General features: G+C 41.8%; 1 protein-coding gene across 7 annotated transcripts in view; it reads right to left on the bottom strand.

Annotated features, from left to right (window-relative positions):
- Window positions 1–24,200, bottom strand: part of AMBRA1 (autophagy and beclin 1 regulator 1) — a 157,484-nt gene that overhangs the window by 123,077 nt on the left and 10,207 nt on the right. For 5 of the 7 annotated variants that reach the window (XM_081065105.1, XM_081065104.1, XM_081065106.1 and 2 more), the window contains exons 2-8: window positions 8,178–8,431; window positions 7,742–7,800; window positions 7,049–7,232; window positions 6,268–6,440; window positions 4,993–5,059; window positions 4,289–4,435; window positions 2,982–4,018 (exon numbers count right to left, since the gene is read on the bottom strand). In XM_081065105.1, the coding sequence (XP_080921231.1) occupies window positions 2,982–4,018; window positions 4,289–4,435; window positions 4,993–5,059; window positions 6,268–6,440; window positions 7,049–7,232; window positions 7,742–7,800; window positions 8,178–8,312 (1,802 nt within the window). In that variant the 5' untranslated portion in view covers window positions 8,313–8,431. Of the gene's footprint in view, window positions 1–2,981; window positions 4,436–4,992; window positions 5,060–6,267; window positions 6,441–7,048; window positions 7,233–7,741; window positions 7,801–8,177; window positions 8,432–24,200 lie in introns of all 7 variants that reach the window. The other 2 variants (XM_081065101.1, XM_081065100.1) reach the window with 1 other exon arrangement.

The following is a 24,200-nucleotide window of genomic DNA, read 5'->3' as shown; positions in this document are numbered from 1 at the left end:
TCTTTGAAGGGTGGGCGTACACTTAGAATATTTTACAATATACCTCATTTTTGAGTAAAATGTCAGCCCTCCTGACTCATGTAAAAGTAACTCCATACGCTGGGCGGTGAGCACACAATGTGATATATATCAGGTTGGTGCAAAAGTAATTGCAGTTTAAAAGGTTAAAAACAATTGCAAAAACCGCAATTACTTTTGCGCCAACCCAACAAACGATGCATTATAGAAATGTACTCTTGAAACCTGTGTAATTTTACTAACCAGTCACCTCAATAAATTTAATAAAAAAATAAGTGACTCCATAAATAATGTAACTACTGTATTAATACACAATTTTACAATGATAACCATGTATTTGTATATTTTAAAATAAAAAGCATATATGTAAAAATGTTTACAGCAAAATGACAAAGGACTTCATTTTCTACAACATACATTTTTAAATGCTAGAACTTTATTTAAACCACAGTATTTTTGTCTATAAAAATTTTTGGTGTCCTTAATAGTTTCTGGATTTTAAATAGCTTTTTTTATGAAGAAGTGATGATTAATATTTTAGTCACACGTGGCTATTTAAATTAAAATTTATTAAATGTAGTTCCTCAGATCACACTAGCCACATTTCCAACGCTCAACAGCCACATGTGACAGTGGCTACAGTAGAGGCTCCAGATGTAAGGCAACATATTCTGCACAAATACAGAACATTCCGTGATTGTAGAAAGTTTTATTTTAGGACAGCATTTCTCCAGAGAAACATATTGGAGTTTTTCCAGACAAAATTATATGATGTCTTGGTGGGAGGATTGGGTAGGGGATACAAACAAAAGAAGGCCGGCCAAGTATTGATAAGTTTTGAAATCATGTGATAAGTATACGAGAGTTCATTTATTATACTTTTCACTTCATTTTTATGTTTGAACATTTCCATAACAAAAAGTTAAAATAAAAGAAAAATAAATAAAAACGGTATACCTAAAAATGAGGTTATCTCGTTAGGAATATACCATGGAAGACAGCTCGGAAAAATCTTTAGTCATGCAGACCAGAGTTCAAATCCCCACTCGCTGACCTACTATGGGACCTTTAACAAGATACTCAACGTCCCCAAGCCTCCCCTTCTTCAACTGCAAGATGGGAAACTTAATACCTGCCTTGCACAGAGACGTTGTGGGAATTAGAAATAATTAATGCAAAGCAAGAACACAGTACCTAACACATAGTAGGCCCTCAGCAGCTGGTATCTCTATTATCAAACGGCAGAGTGTACTTCAAACGACTCGGGCATTACTCAGAACAACAATGAAGCGGTCCTGCTAGAACAGGATGGACAGAGGCTGAGCAGAAGCCCACTGGTGCTAAGGAATCAGGTACTGATAGGCTGTGAGAGCAGTAATTGAAGACAGTCCTTTTATGGCTGTCTTTAATAAACTTCTAGAATGTCTATTATATGTCAGGCACTGTACTTGCTACCTTCTCACCATTCCTGACAAAGAGGAAGAACAAAGTCCCGGGCTCCAGATGTAGGGCAAAATATTCCAACGCCAGGAATTTAGATGTTAATTCAGAACTGATCTAGTAACAACCTCTATTGCTTTATCTTTCACATCCAACCAAGTTCCCCTCTGTTCACCTTGGCAACTGCCCTTAGTAACCACCTACTTGCTATCTTGCATACACCATGCTCTTTCCTCCCTTAATACGTGCTATTCCCCCAAAGGAAATAGCTCTTTCCCTCTCTAAACCCACCCATCTTTCAAGACTTGATTTTGTAAAGCCTTCTTTGATGATACTTCCCTTTACCCGAAATTATACTACATTTAATCTCAGTACCACACAATGAAGCAGTCAGGCATCTACATAAGTAAGTCTTGCTTCTACAATAACACTGTGTACACCCCGTGGGCAAAGGCCAGGTATTTACTCCTTTGGTGCACCCCTCAGTACCTAGCACAGTTCTGGAACAACTGTAACCACTCAACAAATACTTATTAACTGGGTAACTTTCTAAAGCCTCCTCCCAAAATAACAAGTACATTATGTGCAAAATTCATATTCTCTCCCTTGCTAGAAGCTTATGTCAAAGAAATTGCAGTTACTTCAACACAGGATATAATGCAGAGCAATATGCTGTTTGGATCCAACAAGCATATTCTGGGAGTTGGTGATTACGCTAGATTTGACCTTTACAGAATTACAGAAAGAAGTCCCTAATAAATATAGATGCGCACACAGGCATACATGGAACATGTGGTGGGCGACTGGCGACACCCACTCTGTTTCTTCCATGAAAGAGTTGCCTGGAATGCCAAGTACGAAGAGGCCTTCCTTCTATGAATTCTTCTTCCCCACCCCGGGGTGAATGTCCATCCAGAAGATCTACTCCAAAAGTAAGCAACTAACTTGCTGTCCAAAAAATACATATCTCTAAAAAAATATGAACTTTCCTTGACACGTGTATTATTTTCTTTTTTTCTTTGTCAAGTTGCAATGTTCCAAAAGATAAGATTTAAAAGGTGAACACAAAGCGACACAAAAAGAGCCAAGACACTAATCTGTCCCAAGCAGGGTTCTCTTTTACTACTAATTTCTAGGCCCCCTGGGACATTTTCTTATTTCACAATAACTAGTCCTGAACATACAATCCTTCAAGGAGGTCACAAGCAGGGCAGAGGAAGTCAGCGGTTCTACCTCCTCACCCCTCTCTAACTTAGTCTACTCTCTCCTGCAAGGCTGAAGGTCAGAGGAGCTTAAGCAGAGAAGGAGCCAGCAGAGCCAACTGACTCACACTGCTAGGCCCTATCCTCTGGCTGCCACCGCAGCAAGATTTTCCAAGAAGAGGCAATGGAAGCTAGGGAGAGCCGAACCAAATGCGTGGGTCCCAGACACTCCAGATCCAGCCACAACATCTACAGGCCTGAAGGAAGAGATATAAGGAGAAAAGTGAGGGATCAAGAGCAGACAGGAAAGCAGCTGCTTACCTCCTGAGGGAGTCTTCCTCAGAGCTTTCCTCAGGCATGTCCTGGTGTAAGGCCTCCTGTGAGACACTCCCAGATCTGCTGGACGGGGTGTAAATCCTTTCCCAGTGGCCTGTCTCCTGGTTGAAGGCCACCCCCACAGTCCTCTCCTCCTGCGGACTAGCAGAGCTGCTCAACTCCAGCCTGCTGGAGCTGGGCGACTGGCCCTCAGTCCGCTCGAGAGGTGGCAACTGGCTGCCACTCGATGGCAAGCCCTCAAAGGTACTGGGGACCTGCCAGGAGGAGCTGGCCTCGCCAGAGGAGAAGTTAGGTGTGGTTCTTTCCCAGCGCAGAGTATCATTGTTGAAGGTGAGGAGGTTGTGGCAAGCACGGCAGCGATTCAGGTGGCCCCGGGACAGGTTGGAGTTGTTCTCACTGCTGTGTGGGGTGGGTTGGTGGGAGGGGCCTGGCCTCTCAGATTCAATGTTATTGTTGAGCATTTCCTGGGCCTGTTGGGTCTGGGGGGCTTCCCCGTTCAGGCTCTGGTCCAGCTCCTGAAGCCGGTCATATTCCAAAAAGAAGCGTCTCAGGTCACACTGAAGCTCATGGCGAATGCTGCCTGAGTTGTTCTGGCTGGAGCCGTTCCCTCCATCTGACTCAGCGGCCAACCCTGGAGCTGGAAAACCCCTCCCTTCTGTAGCTGAAGTGTACACAGATGCTTGAGAGCCACCTTCCTGCTGTCTCAGCACAGACAGCAAACTCACCGAAGAGGCACTGGTCCTGGGAGGAGGCATGGAGTCCGCCTCAGAGCGGGAGTTCAGACTGAGCACCGTCCGGGTCCACTCAGACCCCGTCAGCCCGGGAGCTATTTCTCGGTGATACCGAGAAGGATGGCTAGACAACGGGCCTCCCAGAGAGCGGCGAGTGGGCCCCAGGCTGAGGTTGCGGAGCGTGTTGCCGGCAGTGCTGCTCTGGACTGTACTGAAGGCAGACGGCCGGGTCAGGAGGCCCTGGTCCTGCTGCGCTGACGAGGCCTGCTCCGGGGGGTGGAAGGGCTCGGTCTGCACAAAAGAAAAGGAAGGGGTAGTAGCCCTGGCAGAAGCAGGGGGGACACTGTCCTGGTGTGGCAAGAGGGAAGGAACTCGAGTGCCAGAGCAGCGGCTGCAAAGGCACAGGATCCCGAGGTGCTGGCAGCACTCAGCTGTGGGGTAACTGACCCGCTGTCGGAGCCTGATGTAAGCGGAAGTCCTGGGGCGTTCCGTGGAGGGTTGAGGGGGAGGCGGTGGGGGTGAGGGGGTAGCAGAATCTTGCACTGTGCTTTGCTCTCCCACCTGGATGCCAGAGGAGCGGGAGGACAGCATGTGCAGGAAATTGTGGAGGAGAGGCGTCCGGCGAACTGGCTGTGATTGCAGGAGGGCACGCTGACGGTAGTGGGATAATTCTGTTCCGTCTATGGGGATCTCTGGTTCATCATCACCCTGCAACGTGGACCAAGGTGGGGCAGGGGGAGAGCCAGGCAGTTAGGCAGAACCTCCAGGTAAATCAAGAGAAACTACTGATGATCATCCAAGGAAAACAACTTTCATAGATAGACAATTACCTCCACCCCTGAAGCACTGAGACCTGACTGGCTGCAGATTCAGAATCATCATATGGCAATAAATTATTCACTTCCGATTAACCACATTTTTGAATGAGTACATCTGGCGAACCAATTCTCTTACAAAAAGCATCTCCATGAAACAGAGGCAGTGAGGGGAAGCAAAACGTTAACCAGCCAGAGGCACATGAATGACAACTATCCATCACTGCCTGGTTACTTCTAATGGGGCAATCACTCGGGGGTTTCTGAACTGACTCCCCTGTCAAGACTGTGGCTGTAACTTTGAATACACAGCCTGAAGCTACTTTTGAATCTTGACTGCAAAGAAACACTTGGGCACTGAAAAATGAAGTCCAATATAATCAAAATTAGAGCACTAGTTTAGAAAAGAACACACAGTTGAGATGGAGTTGGAACTGCTGACTAACTTACCTGCTGATTAGAAGGGTTAACAATGGCTGTGAGTAAGTAGTGTCCAAGAGGATCAAATCTCACCAAACTGAAAACAGAAGACGAAACAGACACACAGAGAGACATTATGTTAACGGACAAGAGGAAACCTGTGTTCAAATTTATAGCACTCATTACTGGTAATTTGGGATTACCCAGGTATCCTCTTCAAGCTAGAGATTTCCAAAACTTTCAAACAGATTAAAATAATAAGGCTCAATACTTGTGACCTCCTCACACTTGCCAGAATAAGGCAATGTGTATCACAAAAATAATTTCAAAACAACACCTAGGCTTCCATCCCAGGAAGCAGCTACATTAAACACACTTGCTCGTATCTCAAAGCTCATCGTAACAGTAAAGCATAAACTGCTCCCATACTGGGCAACAAGTTCAGTTCTTCCCTCACATAGCAGCTACACTGCCAAGAGGCATGAGTTCTGGTGATAATAAACAGTCTCAGCATCAAGTAACAGAGCTGAGACCAGAAAATTCGCTTATACCCAACTACAATACCAAGAGAACCAAAAGAAAACAATGCATCAACTTTAATTCAAGCAATGTGTGTTTTGATCTTGAGAGCTAAACAAATACCAATGGGCAGATTTGAAGCACACTTACCGTGTTTCCCCCAAAAAAAGGCCTAGCCTAACAATCATCTCTAATGCACCTTTTGGAGCAAAAATTAATGTAAGACCCGGTCTTATTTTATTGTAATATACAACCGGGTATAATATAATATAATATGATATAATATAATATATATAATTAATATAATATGTATAATTAATATAATATATAATATAAGACCAGGTCTTACATTAATTTTTGCTCCAAAAGATGCATTAGGGCTGATTGTCCAGCTAGGTCTTATTTTCGGGGAAACACGGTACGTCTTAAAGTTTGATAAACACAGATAACCACGGATGAGCAATTACTCCTCAAGCTATCTATCACCTGAACACCTTTCACTTCCCAAAAAAAGGGCACTATCCTAAACCCAGATAGCTCCGAACGTGAAAAGGGTTCTAATGAGTCCAGTCCACAGAGACTGGAAGAGGAGGCAAACAATGATCCACCAAAATGAACAAAATGAACTGCTTTCCAACTGACTGGCCAGCTGCTTCAAAAGGAGGAGCCATCAGGATGACAACCTGCCCCGAGCAGGGAGCACGATCTGTCCCGAGGTGACAGTGACTATAAATGCTCTGCCATGTTGATCCTATGCCAGCCGTCACTCGTGGGAACAGTACTCACCGGACCCGTTCCATCTCGCTAGCTGTCTTCACCACAGCAAACGGTTCCCGTCGACTCCAGTCCCAGAAGTGGATCTCGTTGGCAGTGGCAATCAGTAGGAGCTGGGCCGTAGGGTGGAAAGCCAGAGATGCAATGGCATTGTTGCTGTCTGTGAACCAACTTTCACTGCCGCCCTACGAATGAGCCAAATCCCAGTCTCAGGTTATAAGCTGCCACCAAAATGGGATGTCAATTTCAAGAAAGGTCCCTTTAAGGTAAAATGACCACTGTAGCGCCTACTTTAAATATGTCCCCTGTAAAACACTGCAGCAAACCAGTGATCGGGCAGTATCACCAATTTATCAGGAAAATGTCACTGTCAGCTCGGTTCTCCGGGTCAGCCACAATTTACAAGCAATGAGCATCAGCGTTGCTCCTGTTTCTGAAGCCTGGATCCTGGCACACGACATGGTGCACACAACTCACTGGCCAGTCCCCAGGGCAAGGAGCACTCTGCTTTGACAACCGTGACCGAGTACAGTACAAGCCTTGCTCTAAGACAACAAAAATCCATCAGGAACTTAGAGCCTCCTGTCCTCCGCCACAGTAGGCAGACAAAAGAATAGTCACATGGGGCGTTCATCAGAGAACGGAGGACTCGGGGTGAGGCTGCCCATCAATTAAGTGGGCAGCAACTACCACTTCCTCATACATAGTCCTAAGGACCTGGCTAGTCTCTCCTCCAGACTTAAGAACCCAATGGTAAACAAGTCTGTGTGTAGAATACAAAGAAAATACTTACGTGTAAATCCCAAATCCTAACCTCCCCATCTAGGCATCCTGAAGCAATAAGGCCTGAGATGGTGGGATGAAAAGTGACACACCATGGAGTGCGACGGTGTCCGATCAGAGAATGAACACACTTGCCAGTCTTCACCTCCGTAATATATATATTATGGTTCACATGGGTGGAGGCCAACAGAGTCCTAGGGAATCAGAGTAGGAAGTGAATGTGAAGCATGTGGGAGGATCACACATTTTTATCAGCTTTGGACAACATAGAAAATTGGTACTATCCCCATCCAAGAATGAAAACAACTACACCTTGGGCCCTACAAACAACAGAAATATTCTGCTCTTTAAAAGCTTTTGGATTCTCCACACTGTCCCTTAATGACACGTATCCCCTCCAGAGAATAGTTTTCCTATCATACCATTGGTGGCTTATAGCGCACAGGCAAAGGATGGTTATTGAGAAACTTTCCAAGTTTTGATCCTCGATGTTCATATTTCCCTTTGCTAATTCCCTTTATGTTTTTATGGTGAGCACTGGTCATCTACTTTATTTCCCTTTCTGACACATTGCCAAAGCTCTGTTCATACAGTGTTTCAAAGAGCCTTTAGGGGTTTGACTTGAAAGATCAAGCTAGGCCAAATACACAGAAAGCAATGCTGTCACATGTCTTAGGTTCAGTTAGAGATAAGTACTAGGTACCTGTCTGGGCTGAAGGCCAGTAAGAAGGTAGAACGTGGACTATCCGGCAGTTCTACTCTCTGGGAAACAAACAGAAAAAAAAGTTAAAATCATTATTTATAAACTATGGCCCACTCTATCTCAAAAGCACATGAACCATTCTGGATCAGCATTCACAGTGTAAGCTTAAAAACTGGACATAATGATCAAGCTACAAATTGAGAGACATAAATCTAAATTATCTTGAGGAAAAATGTCTAACTCTAAAGAAAAGGATATTTGTAGCCCATAAATTCTTCCCAACTTGTAAATAATAACAACTGCCTAAGTTAGATCGTATATCAATTCTCCTACACAAAATAAGTTATACCTCAATTCCATTCCATCAACTCAATCTAAGGCCCCATTCTACTGTCACCCCTATAAACGCTATGCCAAAGATAACCATTTTTCTTACCTTGCCCTCCCATTTCATCCACCGGGTTTTATCTTCCACCAGCTCCTGCAGAAGCCGCTGTGCTCCAAAGGCCTGCGTGCCCCGTTCTCGCCCCCAGAGTATCCTGACAGCATTCTTCTCTGGAACAACCTTCATGGCGCTCAGCAGCCACTGGCACACCAGGCACGGGAAGAGAAGGAGCAAGCAGTCGCTCTGCACTCTAAAGCAGCTAAAATGAGGCCATTCAGGTCCTTGTAAGTTGTCTTCATGGAAATCTAAGATATAGACAGTAATGTCAAAAAACATGTATTGCGCAATCAGAGAAGCTTCCCACTGCAAATGCGAGTCTAGCTCAAAGAGGAGAAAGTATTCTTTCCATATTTAATGACACTTTCTCAGAAAAGACCCTTCTCCTAAGACTTTTCTTCCAAAAATATTTCATCAAATTCCTCTCATATCCTCCATAGCTCAGCTTCAGACCTAAAGAATAGATCATTCTCTAAAGCAGTTATTCTGTCATTATCAGGCAGGAAGAAGTTTTGCTACTAATAAAAAGGTCTAAAGACCTATCAAAAACACAACACAACACCAGTCCCCCCTTTCTATGCCATGCTGCTTCCCTAGTTGCTGGTACCCCTCCTCACTTGGGCAGCCTCCAAACTACAGGACAGGTAACCAATTTTAAATGGCTATTACTTGAGGGACGGTTCTTACAGCAGCTTCCATTCTATCTCCTACCTAAAAGCAGGTGCATAAGGACTACTTTGGAGTACCTTTCTCACTCTCCTTTTCTCTTCTCCACTAAAGTTTCAGAGTCGGGGAGGAAAGAGGAAAAGAAATTCTCATCCACCACAAGCCTTTTTTGATAAAATTATCACAAAATAAACAAAAATTCTACTAAAATATGAACTAGCAGCAAAATATACACATGTGAAACTATGAAAGACTTGTGACTTCCCTATAGAACAGAGTATTCAGCCCAATAAAATGGCATTTCAAAAGAATACGTTATGGAAATGTTGTTCATTGCAGGACTGTTCCTTCAACTCTATTGTGAAAAACTTCAAATTTACAGAACAGTTTTAAAAATAGCAGAAGAAACACACACTATTCGCCACTCAGACTCAAGAATTGTTAATATGTTGTCAAATGTGCTTTACCTCCATGAATAGACATATGGCTATATATGGGTTGTTTTATTTTTTTCTGAACCATTTCAGGAGGCATCAAGACATTCTAGCCCTACAGACCCCACTATGTATCTCCTAGGAATAAAGACATTTGGCTTCATAAGCACAATACCACTACCACACCAATTATCAGCTAATACCCAGTCCTCAAATTGCCGCAACTGTCCAAAAAAATGTCCAATAGTTGGCTTGAAAAACAAAAATTCCGGAACTCAGTCAAGCTCAAGCAATGAATTTGGATGTTATGCTCTTCAGTCTTTTCTATTCTAGAATGGCCTTCAAGTTTGGGGTTGGTTGGTTTTGTTTATTTATTTATTTATTTATTTATTTATTTACAACACAAGCTTTCTAAAAAGACCAGGACAATTGGCCGGCAGAGTAGCTCACGTTCTGGTTCTGCCTGCTTGTTTCTCCACAGTGCCATTAGCTTGCCTCTCTGTCCCTTGTGTTTCCTATAAACAGACGGGTAGGTCTAAACCATGATTAGACCTAACGAGAGGTGATGCAGAACATCAGGGGGCACATTCTCAGGCTGCCCCACTTTGCGGGACTTGGCAACTTCCGGGATCGCTTGGCAAAACGCCATCATTCGGCTGAGCGTGTACCAGCCAGGAAGAGCTCTCTTTATGAAAGTCTATTATTTCCCTCTTTACAGTTAGCAATCCACGGCTAACATTCTGCACCACGTGAATATCCTGTTCCTCCCCAACCTTCTGCTTAATGGTTTAGCAGTCACCGGGGCTTCTTTCTTCAATTGCTTCATTTGGGGCGCTGAAAAATGTTGATTTTCTAATTTCATAATGATTTCTACATTTACTAGCTGACATTCTTCTGGAAAGAACTTTCCATTAATAACTGAAGCAGGGTAAATGCTGTAGGGTAATTACTACTTCTGTCATAATTATTTGTAATAGCAAAAACTGGGGACAACTCAATTATCTATTTAAAGGGGACTGACGACTAATCTATGTAAGGAAGATTCTCTGGGTACTGACAACAAGAGATCCCCAAGACACATTGTTAAGAAGGGGAAAAAGCAAGGTACAGAACAAAATATACAGTAAAGCTACCTTCTGAATAAGAGGAGAAATGAGCAGTCACTTATTAAGGACTGAATTGGACAGGTGAATGAAGACAAAGATGAAAGCAAGACTTCTGTGTCTTTGTTTTATGTCATTTTTATTTTTGAAATGTATTACCTACTAATATTGTATTTTTAAAGTAATGATGTGAAAAATGCATGTTAAGTGAAATAAGCAGAATACAAAATTATATACAAAGTATGATCCCAATTTTGTTTTAAAAAAAGATCTGGGAGAATAATGATACAAAAGAAATATAAAAAATACTAACCATGGTTTTCTTTGGGTGGTGAGACTGCAGGTGATTTAGTAATTAGAAAAGGCAGGGTTCTTTTCACTTTTTAAATTTAAGTAATAAATGCTTGTTGTAAAAAGTCAAACAACAAATTGGCTCTTTACATTTCATGAAAGGCTGCAATCTAAAAAGTATACAACTAAATGCAATCTAATACAGACAGAAGGAAAAATATTTACAGCCTGTGCTGAAAAGAGTTTTCTCCCTAGAATATTAAAATGTAAAGTCAGTAAGATTCTACAGAAAGACACAACTGCAAGTTCCTACTCATATACAGCACACGGTTCCCTCCTGCGTGGTATGGCTCTCCTCCCTCAATAGTGCACGATATAAATGTGTACACACCGAAAATGGCAACATGCTGCAAGCCAACCTCCTGAATAAACTAAGGATGAACTAACTGGAAGGAAATAATCTCCTTGGTGACCCTGACGACTCATGGTTTAGGACCAAAAGTCTGGAAGTGAAATTGCCACACAGCTGAATAATTACTAACCAGAAAGGTGAATAAATACAGTTCCCATTAGTTCACCTTAACCCTTTACTTAGTCTGTATTTTTTTTTGAGCCTATAATTCTTTTACCTAATATAGAGAATTTCAGGAGAAATGAGTTTTGAGGGTCCCTTTTCCTAACAGTCCAACATAAAAGTACTTTCAGAGAAAAACGTTTAAACCATTGATATTCTTGTAACATGTGGTGAAAACAGCAGCAGGATAATCCTTAAAAAAAATAATCTGACTTTCTGACCTCATGTAATTCAAGAGGAAGAAGAAAATATAGGTCACAAACATCATATGATTCAGAAAACTGTGATGCAACCTGAAGATCGTTCAGGAATCAGAAGGAGGAAAGAGCTGCTATAAATACCAGTTACCAAGAAAACTAAAGAAGCAAAGCTCAGGGTCACCAAAGAGCTTGTCTATTGATTCCCAGGGACCCAAACACACTGCAAGTTCAAACAAAAGAAAGTCTGACTGGTGGCAAGAAGTCAAAGGGACAAACAATTGCAGTTTTTCTTTTGTCTGAAGAAAAATATTTGCTGTTTCTTTAAAAGGATAGGGACGTCTGCTAAACGCCTCACAGCAACCTGAGGAGAGATTTTACTCGGTTCTCTGTAAAGAACAAAAGGAGCTAAACTGAAGTCAGACAGGCCTGTCACTGAGGAGGAAGTGCCAGTGAAGTGTGTTTTTCATTCTTCTTTTCAAAAAGGAGGAAGAAACAAGTCTCCCAATCTGTCCCTTAAACCAGACTGAGACAAAAGGTGCCAAGAATAGACTTTGTGATGCCATCACACAGCCCCCAGAAGCAATTCTCATCACTAAATGCCTCATGGAAGTAGAACTAAAAGGCCACAACTGGGACACACACACAAAAAACACAAATGCCAAGATTCTACCCATTTCCACCCCACCCCCTATAACATGACCATCACTCTAAAAAGATGGGAACATAAACCACCTTTAACGATTTTCTCTGCTTAATTCTAGGACATCATTATATTTAACAATTACTAATAAAAATCACCTAGAGAGTACGCCACAGCCCAGTGGGAACTAAACGTTGGATTTACAGGTTCCCCTTGAAAACGTATCATCTTATGCCAGCAGTTTTGCTCCACTTGCCAGCTATATGATTTTGGGCAAGTTACTTAACCTCTCTGAGATTCAGTTTCCCCCTGTGTAAAACAGGAGTCCAGGTATCTGTTCCATCGGTTGTCGCGAGGCCCAAGAACAAGAGCGGGAGAGCATTACCACTGGTGCTGTTAGGGTCACCATTAGGAGTCAGTTCTCCGTGGGATTCACTGTGGTTTCCCTCACCATTCGGACAACTAACACTCCGGAGATCCCAGACGCCACAATTCCTAAGACTGGCAGATTTCTAAGAAACATTTCCAAGGCTGTTACCAGACAATGAAGTAAAAGTACTCAGGAAAATAAAGTGTATTTGTGAGATGTGGGCTACCTGTACATAAGTAAAGTGAATTTAAAAACAACCAACAACTTAGAGCTGTATTTGCAACCTGGCTAATAACTCAGACTCCAAATCCTCCCTTCCAACAGCATTTGAGGGGTGTCGCTTATTAGACCTGGAAGGGACTTCAGACAGAGTCCAACTGCCTCACAGGCCTGAGGAACTTCATCTCCCCACCTGGCTGTGCCCATGTGGGCAAAACCAGGGTCAAATCAACTACATTCTATAACATACAGGATTCGACCCAAGGTTAACTCGAAAAAAAGAAAAAAAAAATCTTTTAAATACTAAATCTAGGACCACTTGCCTAAGTTCCCCCAACAACTGGAAAATTAACTACAAAATGTCAGGCCTTTCGTTAGAGACCTAAAAGTGGTCCAGTTCTCTTTAGAAATCCACATGGATGAAAACACACAGGGTGTTCTACAACTGGCAGCTTTGTTTTCATTAATAGGACTTTCTACAGGCATTTTTCAGGACCCTTCAAACGACACGATATGGGAATAAGTCCAAAATACAAGCACCAGAGCCCAATCATACCTGCCTCCATACAGCTCCTGTCTGACTCCTGTAGACCGGAATAAACTTAGAGAGGGGCAGGGCATTTGGGGGCAAAGCATCACAAATTGAGAACTGTAAACAGCTAACATTCTGAAGGCACACACGCTTGGAAGCAGAAAAACTTCAGCTATTGCCTGAATTGTTTATCTACTGTGCACACGCTACTAAAGTATATCCTAGGATGTGCCAAAGTGCTAACTGTATGCTTACATCTAGATAGAGAAATTCTAAGTAATTTTTGTTTTATTTCTTATCCATAATTTCTAAATAAGAGGTAGTATAGTGATATATGGGCCCTAAATCAGATTACCTGAATGAATCCCGGCTCTGTCATTTTCCTGGTACCTGAAGGTTTCTTGGTTTCCTGGAATAGTTACTTAATCTCCTGTACTTGAGTTTCCTCATTTATAAAATGTAATTACAGTCATTCCCCCTTATCTGCAAGGGATATGTTCCAAGACCCCCCAGGGATGCCTGAAACCAGGAAAAGTACCGAACCCTATATATGTTTTTCTTCCTATACCTACATACCTATGATAAAGTTTAATTTATAAATTAGGCGCAGCAAGAGACTAACAACAATAACTAATGATAGAATTTAATTATAACAATACACTCAGTGTTACGTGAATGTGGTCTCTCTCTCTCTCTCAAAATATCTTACTGAACTGTGCTCACACGTCTTGTGATGATGCGAAATGCCACGACGCCTACCTGGAGAGATGACACAGTGCCGACGTGGTGAGATGAAGTCAGGTGGAATTTTCCATTTAATATTTTTGGACTGCAGTTGCCCATGGGTAACTGAAACCACAGAAGGCGACAGTGCGGGTAACAGGGGACTACTGTACTGACAGTATGGACGTGACCAGGTTACCACAAGGATTAAAGGGTCACTGCTTATTAATCCCAACACTGTATTAGCATCAACAATTTCATTCTCTAATGAAGAATTAAAATTAAAATGGCAATAAGAAAAATAAATTTTAGGGCACAAAATCCTGTAAACACTCAGATTAAATTTAATACAAATTCTTCTAGACAAAAGGAAGCTGTCCACTGCAGCAGTCTCCAAATCACTTCGTAAAAAAGATCTTACTATTGTTAACTTAAAAAAATAAAATAAAACCACACGATAATGGTTAAGACAGTAATAACTAAGACTTTCATATGCTTCTCGTGTCCTAGGCACTGTTCTTAGCACTTTACATAGAGTAACTCATTTACAGTCCTCAGTCACCCAAAAGGCACATGAGATCCCAAGAGAACAAGCCACACTGTCAGTGGTAGTTTCAGGATTCAAACTCAGGCAGTCTGGCTCCCAAGTCTTGATACTTAATTATGACACAAGCCTCAACAAGACCAGAAATAAAACCTCCTAGACTGTTTCTCTCCGGCTTCGTTCGTATACTAGTCTCACATGTATTAGTTCCTCAATCAATGCTCACTGCCTTACAATAACAACTGGAAATCTGCTTGCTTTATATTTTTAATGTTCATTTCCTTGAAGGTAAAGAAATTAAAAAATGATGCTGAGGAAAAATGAAAAAAATGTTCAGTCCCTTCTTTACTGCAATTCATTTACATAGTTTTTGAGAGAAAAGGGGCCTTCAAAACCTCTGACCAGAAATCACTCTACATTTGATAAAGCACCAAATGGGGGCGGGGGAAGTATAATTAACAGAGGGTGTGAGTGTGCATGCTACGTCAAACCCGGGCAGACCCGTTAGTCAAAAACGAAACACACCTAAGAGTCTTCGTGTATAGTCGCATGCCGACCCTTTCTCGTCCACATGGCAGGTACAAGTGTTAGAGACGTCCCCACACGGCCAGAATTGGTCCTAATCAGGAGTCTCTATAACTACCTTAGTTTACCTGCTTGTGCTGGATTCTCTCCAAAGACAGTACCCATCAATTCCTTCCTACCCCACCTACACCCATGCTGCTCCACCCATCATGAGTTGGAACATATTTCTCGTCCCTTGAATCTGGGCTGACCTTGTGACTTGTTTTGACCACAGAATGTGGCAGAAGCTATGATGTGCAGGTTCCAGGCCTGGCCAGCTTCCATTTTCACTCTCGGAAGCCAACCACCAAGCTGAAAAGAAATTCAGGATGTCCTGCTGGCGAGAGCAACCAGGCAGAGAGGCCCTGGATACAAGACACCACTTGGAGACAGAGAGGCCACAGGGAAGACTATCAAGATGCCAGAATACTGACTTGAAACCCTATGGAACCCTCTAACCCAGCTCAGCCACCGGACTAACGAGTAACCCCACTCAGGCCACACAGGGCAGAACAACCATCCAGACGAGCCCTGTCCAAACTCCTAACCCTGGAATTCAAGATTGTGAGAAATAATAAACCATTACGGTTTGGGCCACAAATTTTGAGGTGGTGTGATCCAGCGATTTATAAGAAGAAAAGCATATTTGGTCTTCTTCCCCGTTCCAGGCACAGAACCCCTGAAACCCTTGGAATTTCCTGAGTATGGGCGTGTCTTTGGTCGTTCATTACAAGCCTTCTCTGACTTCATACCAACGAGGTGACTTTGGGTGGTGCCCCTAGAGAGCCTCAGGATGGAACTGGTCACCAGGAGCAAGACATTCGAGGGTTGGAATTCAGACCCAGCCACTGACCTCTGGGAAGGGGAGACAGTGGGAGGGGACCTACAGATTAAGCTCTAAAAACTCTGGAACCACAAGATTTAATGAGCTTTCCGGGTTGGTAAACACATCCTCAAGCCAGGAGGGTGATACACCCACCCCACTCCCATGGGGACAGAAGCTCCGGTGCCTGGGACCCTTCTGGATCCTGCCCCATGTACTTCTTTATCTGGCTGCTCATCTGGGTCCTTTATAATGAACTGGAAATCGGGAAGTAAATGTTTGAGTTGTGATCTGCTCTAGCAAATTAATCGAACCCAAGGAGGGAGTCATGGGAACCTCCCATCTATCTTGGGTCAATCAGAGCACAGGTGACAACCTGAACTTGCCATTGGCCTCTGAAGTTGAGGGGGGCACAGCTCTGTGGGACTGAGCCCTTTAACCTGCGGGATCTGACGCTATCTCCAGGTGTACGTAGTATCAGAACTGAGTGAAACTGGACGACACTCAAATAGAATGTGCTGAAGAAATGCGTGGCGGTACTGGAAAAAGCACCCATTAGAGGTGGTTTTCATACAGTGAAATTCCTTCTTAGGACTCTTTCTTCCTCATTAGACTATCAGCTCGACGAGGGCATAAACCATGTCTGTCAGAGGCCCAGTACCTAGCACAACGCCTAGCACAGAATAGAATAAATAAACAGAATATGTACTTATATCAGTTATAAGGAAAATCCAAAACAAACCCCAAACTCTCATACATCTAGATAGGAAAAAAAATGTGGTCCGTTATGGGGTGGTGTTAATGAGTTCAAGGTTATAAATTCAGTTTCCGCAAGTCAAAAATCTCTACAACGAGAACACTGTACCGCTGCCAACCTAATCCTAACGTCCTTTCATTATGCACATGTCATTAATCACGAGGCCGGGCAACCGTGCGCACACGGCAAATCCATCGCCACCACTACAAGGGAGGAAAAAACCTGAAAAAATACCTACCTCTGCGATGGCAGCAAGACTTTCTTATCCTCATATTTAAAACACAGCAAATTTGGAACAAAGTTCAGAGGTAGATCTATTGCCAGAGCCAGAGTGGGAATATGGGATATTACATTTTTCCAGCTTGAGAATGCAGATATAAATGTGATGTGATGTAATGGGTGAAGATAAGACTAAAAAGAAGCTTCAATGACTGATTTTCACCACTGAGTCATTACATAATCTTGGACAAATCACACTCTTGCTGAATTTCAAGTTTTCCTCCATGTATGAACTGAAAATAATACCCTCTTTTTACCTTAAAGGAATAATGTCCTCGGAATTTCTTAGAAGAGATGGGCTGCCAAAAATTCAAGGCAGGAGCATTACTTTTTGAAGTAAAAGCCAATTTAGGAAGCAACAGTAACCTGAGTACACAATAAACGGGAGTTTGCAGAAAGAAGTATGGCACCTACAGTTCTGAGAGAGCGCAAAGGACTCTACAGCGGCTAGGAGGCAGAATCAGAGTATCTCTCATCACCTGACAGATCGAAAGCAAATCACTGGATAGAATCAAAACCACTACAACCAAAATTATACACAGTCCCTGTATAAGAAGCCAAGGCCCGGAAATAAAATGCTTATAAACAGAACCTGCACTTCTACTTGCATTTATGTTCAGAATTACAAACACTCTAAAATACAACTGGTCTCCATCTAGAACGTCAGGCTGAGAGACGATAATGCGTCATGTACCTGGTACAAAGATTGTCAGCCCAAATTTACCAAGAGATAAGTAAATAATGTAACCTCTTTGTTCTCATATCCACTGCCACCTCTAATGTTTATATATACAGAGGGTGCAAAAATAATGGATACACATTTTAAGAAAGGAAAAACTGTATTAAAATTGTAATACTCAACATATACCGGTAACAAAACATGAATACATGTCATCTTGTATTATTTTTTGGCACCCCTGGTATAAACTCCGAGTAAGGAGGACTTCTACAGGGTATGTGACAAACAGGCTAACAACTTTACAAAATGCTTTGACGATCCTAAACTAAATAAACTCCAATTACTGTTATTATAAAGGGGAGGAAGGAGCACCAGCTTTTCTGCTACAGATTTCGCTCACTAGGCCTTCCTAAAGTAACTCACAATGATACAACCTAATACCCAAAACACAGGGAAGTTCGTGTTCAAAAGCAAAGTGTGATCAAATCTAGAAATAGGAAGCCCTAAGTCCTAAATCTGAGACAGACAATCTTCCTTACTCCCACTTACCTCAGGCGGATGAAGAAAAAGAAATGACGTTTTACCTGCAAACTATTCTGGGGGAAACAGTGCGTGGAAGACACAAGAACCCCTGAAAACTCAAGGAAGAACAGGAGGAAACCAGTGAACTCAGAAGAAAATGGAGCTCCAGTTCTGAGTCCCAAGCTATTAACAAAACCAAGAAGACCAGAAAGGCTACCCTTAAGTGCACAAAAATGGCAAGAGATTTTCTATTAGCAAGCAAAGGAAAAGGGTAGCTTTTGATGGAAGAAATCTCAGAGGCAAAAACAGTTTAACCCCAGAAGTGGGAACTGACCCCAACTGCCTCAGGCAAACAGGCCTAATGACTTCTGCAACAAACGTTACCTTTCATCCACCAACAGTACTAGGAGGCTGAAGTAGAGCCAAATCACGAAGGATCACATCTTTCTGTTTTCTACACAGTCTGGGAAAAAGAGAGTCCAACTCTCCTCCCTGGAGCACCACATTGTTCCCAACAGTTCTTGGAAACCCCAGGAGCCACAGCAATAGGGCTGTAAAAAGCTCGGAGAACATTAACCAGGCACTCACAAGCCCAGGACAGATGAGATTCCTCACCAGACAAATAACGAAACCTGGAGGAGGTTAAGAAACTCGTCTAGGTTCTCAAGATGAGTCAGTGGCCCGAGCAGGATTTGAATTCAGGCTTTGCCTTCAGATAGTCTCGGAGCTTGACAAGCAGTCCTTGGCTCAGCGGATACTGCGTGCAGTGTTCTCCAATGGTAGAGTCAGCCCAGGTCAGCTTCTTGGCTGACTAGAATAGGGAAAGGAAAAATTTCCCTCAAGGCTTCAGGGAAAGAAGTCAAATTATTAAATGCAGAGCTCTTATGCAAAAGGTCCAGATGCCCCTCCAACTTGCCAATCACATTTCTCAGCCAATCAAAATAAGCCACTGGATTGAAGAACCTAGCCATTTAAGTTCTGACTAGACGCTCAATTCCATTTCCTCACCCCCACCCCACTTAAGGAGAAGGGAAGTAAGCAAAAGCAACAACAGCCAGCCAGCCAGTGTTTACTGACCATCTACTATGCACTCAGCACTATTGTGGACACTAAGGCTACTGCCGGGAACAACACGTCTGCCCTCAAGAAGCTAATGTGATTATTTACCTGACAAAAATTGATACTTTCAAGTACTGATAACTGCTAGAAAGAAAATACGGAAAATAATGCATTTGGGGGGAGCTGATTAAAAAAAGGAAACCAATAGTTTAGAATCACTTCCTATTTTTCTATGAATATGAGCCTCAGAAAACATAAACAACCCAGGAGAAACTTTAAAACATTTTCATGCAAACTAATACTACAATAAATATAATCCAACATTACTTCCTATATTTAAATAATTACATGTAAGACTAAATTTGAAACAGCACTCAAAGAAAGTATCCTTATCTCAAAAATAATAGCAATCTTAAAACCTTATAAGTACATGGCAGAAAAATTCCGATTATTTATCCAATTATCCACCAACTGATAAAGACCAGGACAGACTATAACACATATTTAAAGCAGTATTTTTATCTAGTATTCATTGAACATTTGCTCCACACCTGGCAGTACTAAGCTCTTTTTCACACAACATCTTATTTATTTTTCATCATGACACTATGACGATAGGTACTATCATTACCCCACTTCACAAATCACAAAACTGAGGCTTAGAGAGATTAAATGATTTGCCCTCACAGAAGATTCAAATCAGTTGCCAAAATGCATGCTCTAACCACTATACCCACTGCTTCTATAAAACAGGCATTAAAGCTCAGATATAGAAAAAACCCTTTTCGCGTCTTCACACCTAGAAGGTCAAAATTATAAAGAGTTGGTTCAGGAGAATGAATAAACCCAAAAGAATCTGAGTGACTCATGCTATACCCTCAGGCAAATTCCATGACATCCATGCCTCAACCTACCTATCTACAAAGGAGCTAACTTCACCATAGCTAACCACCACTTGCCTCCTAGTAGTTTGTTAATTAATATCTGTAATATACACACAGATCATCAGATGAAAGACACAAGGAAAACTATACATCATTATTGCTTTGATGCTAGAGCAAAGCACCAGAAATCAAGGTTAACAAGTTGCCAAGAGTGCACACCAAGAATGTAGGGTTTGAGAACTTTCAAAACGAACCATATAATTAGTTTTTATTATTATTATTTAAAGCAATACAAACCATATGATCCAGCAATTGCACTTTTGAGCGTTTATCCCAGAGAAATTTTTAAACTTACATTCACACAAAAATGTGTACACAAATGTTCACAGCAGCTTTATTCATAATAGCCAAGAATGAAAAAAACTCAGCTGTTCTTCAATGATTAAACTGTGGCACATCCAAACCACATGTGATACATGGAATACTCCTCAGCAATTAAAAAGAAAGGAACTATTATTGAATATCAACTGTAATTGAAACATCTTTTAAAATAAAAAAAAAAGGGAACTATTGATATGTGCGACTGGATGACTCTCCAAGGAATTATCCTGAATGAAAAAGGCCAACCCAAAAGATTCCGCACTATATGATTCTATGTATTTACATAACATTCTTGGAATAACAAAGAGAGACAGATTACCATGTTTCCCTGAAAATAAGACCGGGTCTTATATTAAGGTTTGCTCCAAAAGATGCATTAGGGTTTATGTTCAGGGGATGTCGTCCTGAAAAATCTGCTCGGGCTTATTTTCCGGGCAGGTCTTACTTTTCGGGGAAACACGGTAGCGGTTGCCAGAGATTACAGATATGACTGGGGAGTGGGAGATAAGCCACGTTCCCTGTTGGTGTTTCCCCTTGATTCTCTGCCCAAAGCTTTATTGCAAATGTATCCACTGCTGTGTCGCATCATTATGACTCAGGGGTGGGAGTGTCTATATAAAAGGGCTCCAGGAGAGCGGGCCTTGCGGTGATGCTCTGGATCCTGACTTGTATCTTGACTGCATCAGTGGCAATATCCTAGTTGTGGTCCAGTGCTATGGATGTGTTCAATGTTACCATTGGGGGAGACGGGAACGACAGGGCACACAGGATCTCTCTACATATTATTTCATGGGAACTACATGTAAATCTACAATTATCTCAAAATCAAAAGTTTAATTTAAAAAAAGGTAACGTGTGCTCCTTATAACAAGTAAGGCAGTCTGGTCAATCTCCCTTCCAATCCTTGCCCCATTCCCACCCTCTTGAGATATACAGACGAACTCACTGCTCATACAAACATGCATGCATGTAAGTTTTTGTTTTCTGTATCAAAACAGGATCATATATACTACACATTACCCTGCAGCCTACCTTCTTCACCTATTATTCCTATATCAGAGAGAGCTAAAAAAATAAAAATAAAAATCTTTCAGCACCCAGCAGGATGGCAGGCGTAGAATATTTTCTGACTGGGACAAATGTTTACCATATAAGGTACAAAAGCTGAGTCAGCCACATTCAGTGAGTAAGAGAGTGTAACAGAGAAGTAGCATTCTAAAGAGAGCTGCAAAAAAACAAGGTCTTCAGCAGCTATTCTAGGATCCTATCCCCTTCTATGACTCTTCCATGGAACTGTCCTGTAGGCCCAGAGGAAGAAATGCTAAATGAGTTTTCAGCAGAAAAATGCCAGAGGGGATAATGCCCCCACATACCCAAGCCATAGCAAACAAACTTCAGCAAAAATACATTCCTCCTTTAAACAGAAGTGCAAATGGTATTATTGATAATTTTTTAAATATCCATTTGTAATAATAGCTACTATCACTATCAATACTAATGTTTTACAGTATACACTCTCTCTAAAGCTCCCTCCTACCTTACTCCCATTTTACAAACAAACCTGGCTCCATGTGAAATTACTTGCCCATGATCAAACAGTCAGTAAGTGGTAACGTTGGCAGGCAAAGCTATAAAACTAGTGCCTTTTCCACTTTACCAGGTTTTTCTACATGATCACATGCCAACAACAGAAGAGATTCAATAAATTTAACAAGTGTATTTAGGTAGAAGCCATTTTCTAAATATGTCTGCTGACTTTGATTCAACTTTTTTCCCCCCATTTATTAATGGCATAGTTTGGGGGAGACTATACTCTGTGCCAGGCCCTACTGTAGGTGACAGAGACAAAAAGACGAAAAACACACACAAATGAAACAGAAAAAGCCTGCAACCTCAAAGAACTTTCAGTCTAGTGGGGAGAATGCAACGGCAACACACTGTTACTGTTAACTACCATACTGTAATGTGGCCACTGTCACCCACCAGGAAGTACCAAGTGCTATGCATTTAAAGAATCCAGCCATCCTCCCAAAAGCAAATGATAATCTCTCACATTAGCTTCCCCTTACAATTGTTTTTAGTTTCAATTCTGCTCTGATATTCTACAAGTCACAGATTCCCTTCTTGAGCCCTGGGCAAAAGGTCTGCAGTGCCTTCTACACAAAACACTGCCCAGCACATGCTCAGTAAGTGTGAACAGAAGATCGTCAGCTCAAATCACCATTAGGCTCCTTTCTCCAAAAATGATGTCATGATTTTTTGAAATTTTGGCAATGAAAATAAAGCATCTTTAACCTTTCTGGCCAAATCATGGATGTACAGAATTAAAAGTGACTTCGACCTCATTTTGAACGTAAGATCTTAAAAAGTCAAATTCACTTGTCATTGTTACAAGACTCACTAAGGGTAGCTCTGAGACAAAAGCCCAAGTCTCTCAACTCACTGTATGGCTTCTTCCCACAACTGCTTCTTTCTTTTAAATCCAATGAAAATGAACTTCATGAAATTCAAGTTTTCTCATTTCATCAATGATATTACGCATCCATAAATCATCATGCTCAATTTAAAGACTAACTTGAAACTGCAGTTTAAAGAGATAACGTTATCAGAAGCAAACATGCAAAGCGCCCGTCAGGGGTACACACAGAGGTAAAGGACTGCCTATCTTGGACATGGCGGTAGCTCTTCAGGCATTTGGGAGCTACTCTAGGAGCCCTCCCTATCTAGGAAGAGAAATGTCAATACACTCCAAAAAACTGCCATCAACATCACCGTCTTAGCAATAGCTGGTCTTTTGGGGTATCTACTATGAACAAGGCACTTTCCATATTCTTTCTGATCCTTACTGCTCTCAAAAGATAGGTGTTATTATCACTCCATTGTGTCCTTGTCCATACCAGGTTTAAAGTTTCCCCAAATCCCACAGCTACCGTGTTTCCTCAAAAATAAGATCTACCCTGAAAATACGCCCCAGTTAAGATCATCAGCCAGACAGATACATTTAGTATGTTATGACAATGTTCCAGAAGATGACATGACTGTAATGGAATAAATGTAGATTGCTGTACATTAAAAAAATAAGACATCCCCTGAAAATATGCCCTACTGCGTCTTTTGGAGCAAAAATTAATATAAGATCCAGTCTTATTTTGGGGGAAATACAGTATAAGACCTGGTCTTATTTTCGGGGAAACATGGTACCCAGGGGCAGAGCTAAAAATCTAACTCTTAGAGTTCATCATGCTCCTTCCCCACTATCTTTTAATCCCTAAGGACAGAATAACTGCACTACACATGTGGCTGTGACATCGTCACTTCAAACTTTGACATAATTTCATGACTGGCAATTATGTAATTTAGCCAATTTTCTTCCCGGATTCCTCAGTGGTCTTCCAGATTTACTTTCTTTCTTTCTTCTTTAAGAAGTAAATCCTTTTTCCAAATGAAATCTTCTATGTGAAAACACTAAAACGCGTAATAGATCAAAGTTGAGCTGCTCTGGTTTAAGCAGAGTGGTAGTACCAAGGCCCTGCCTAACTCTCGCAGGCACCCCTCAGCACCTTCAAAGAACACAGTTTGACAAAAGCACTAGCTTAAAACAGAAGACTCTGCCTTTTCCAACTCAGCTTTGCATTCACCATTTATGTAACCTTTGGCAAGAAAAAGGGAAGCTTTTTTTCTTTACAGTAAAGATACCACCATCCACTTTATAGTTTCGTAATGACTATTACATGGCGAAACACACATATAATTCCCAGCACACACAAATATTC

Source organism: Rhinolophus hipposideros (assembly GCF_964194185.1).
Source record: "Rhinolophus hipposideros genome assembly, chromosome: 10".
Classification (NCBI taxonomy): Eukaryota; Metazoa; Chordata; class Mammalia; order Chiroptera; family Rhinolophidae; genus Rhinolophus; species Rhinolophus hipposideros.
The sequence above is the reverse complement of the archived record's forward strand: the minus strand, read 5'-3'. Positions and strand labels throughout refer to the sequence as shown.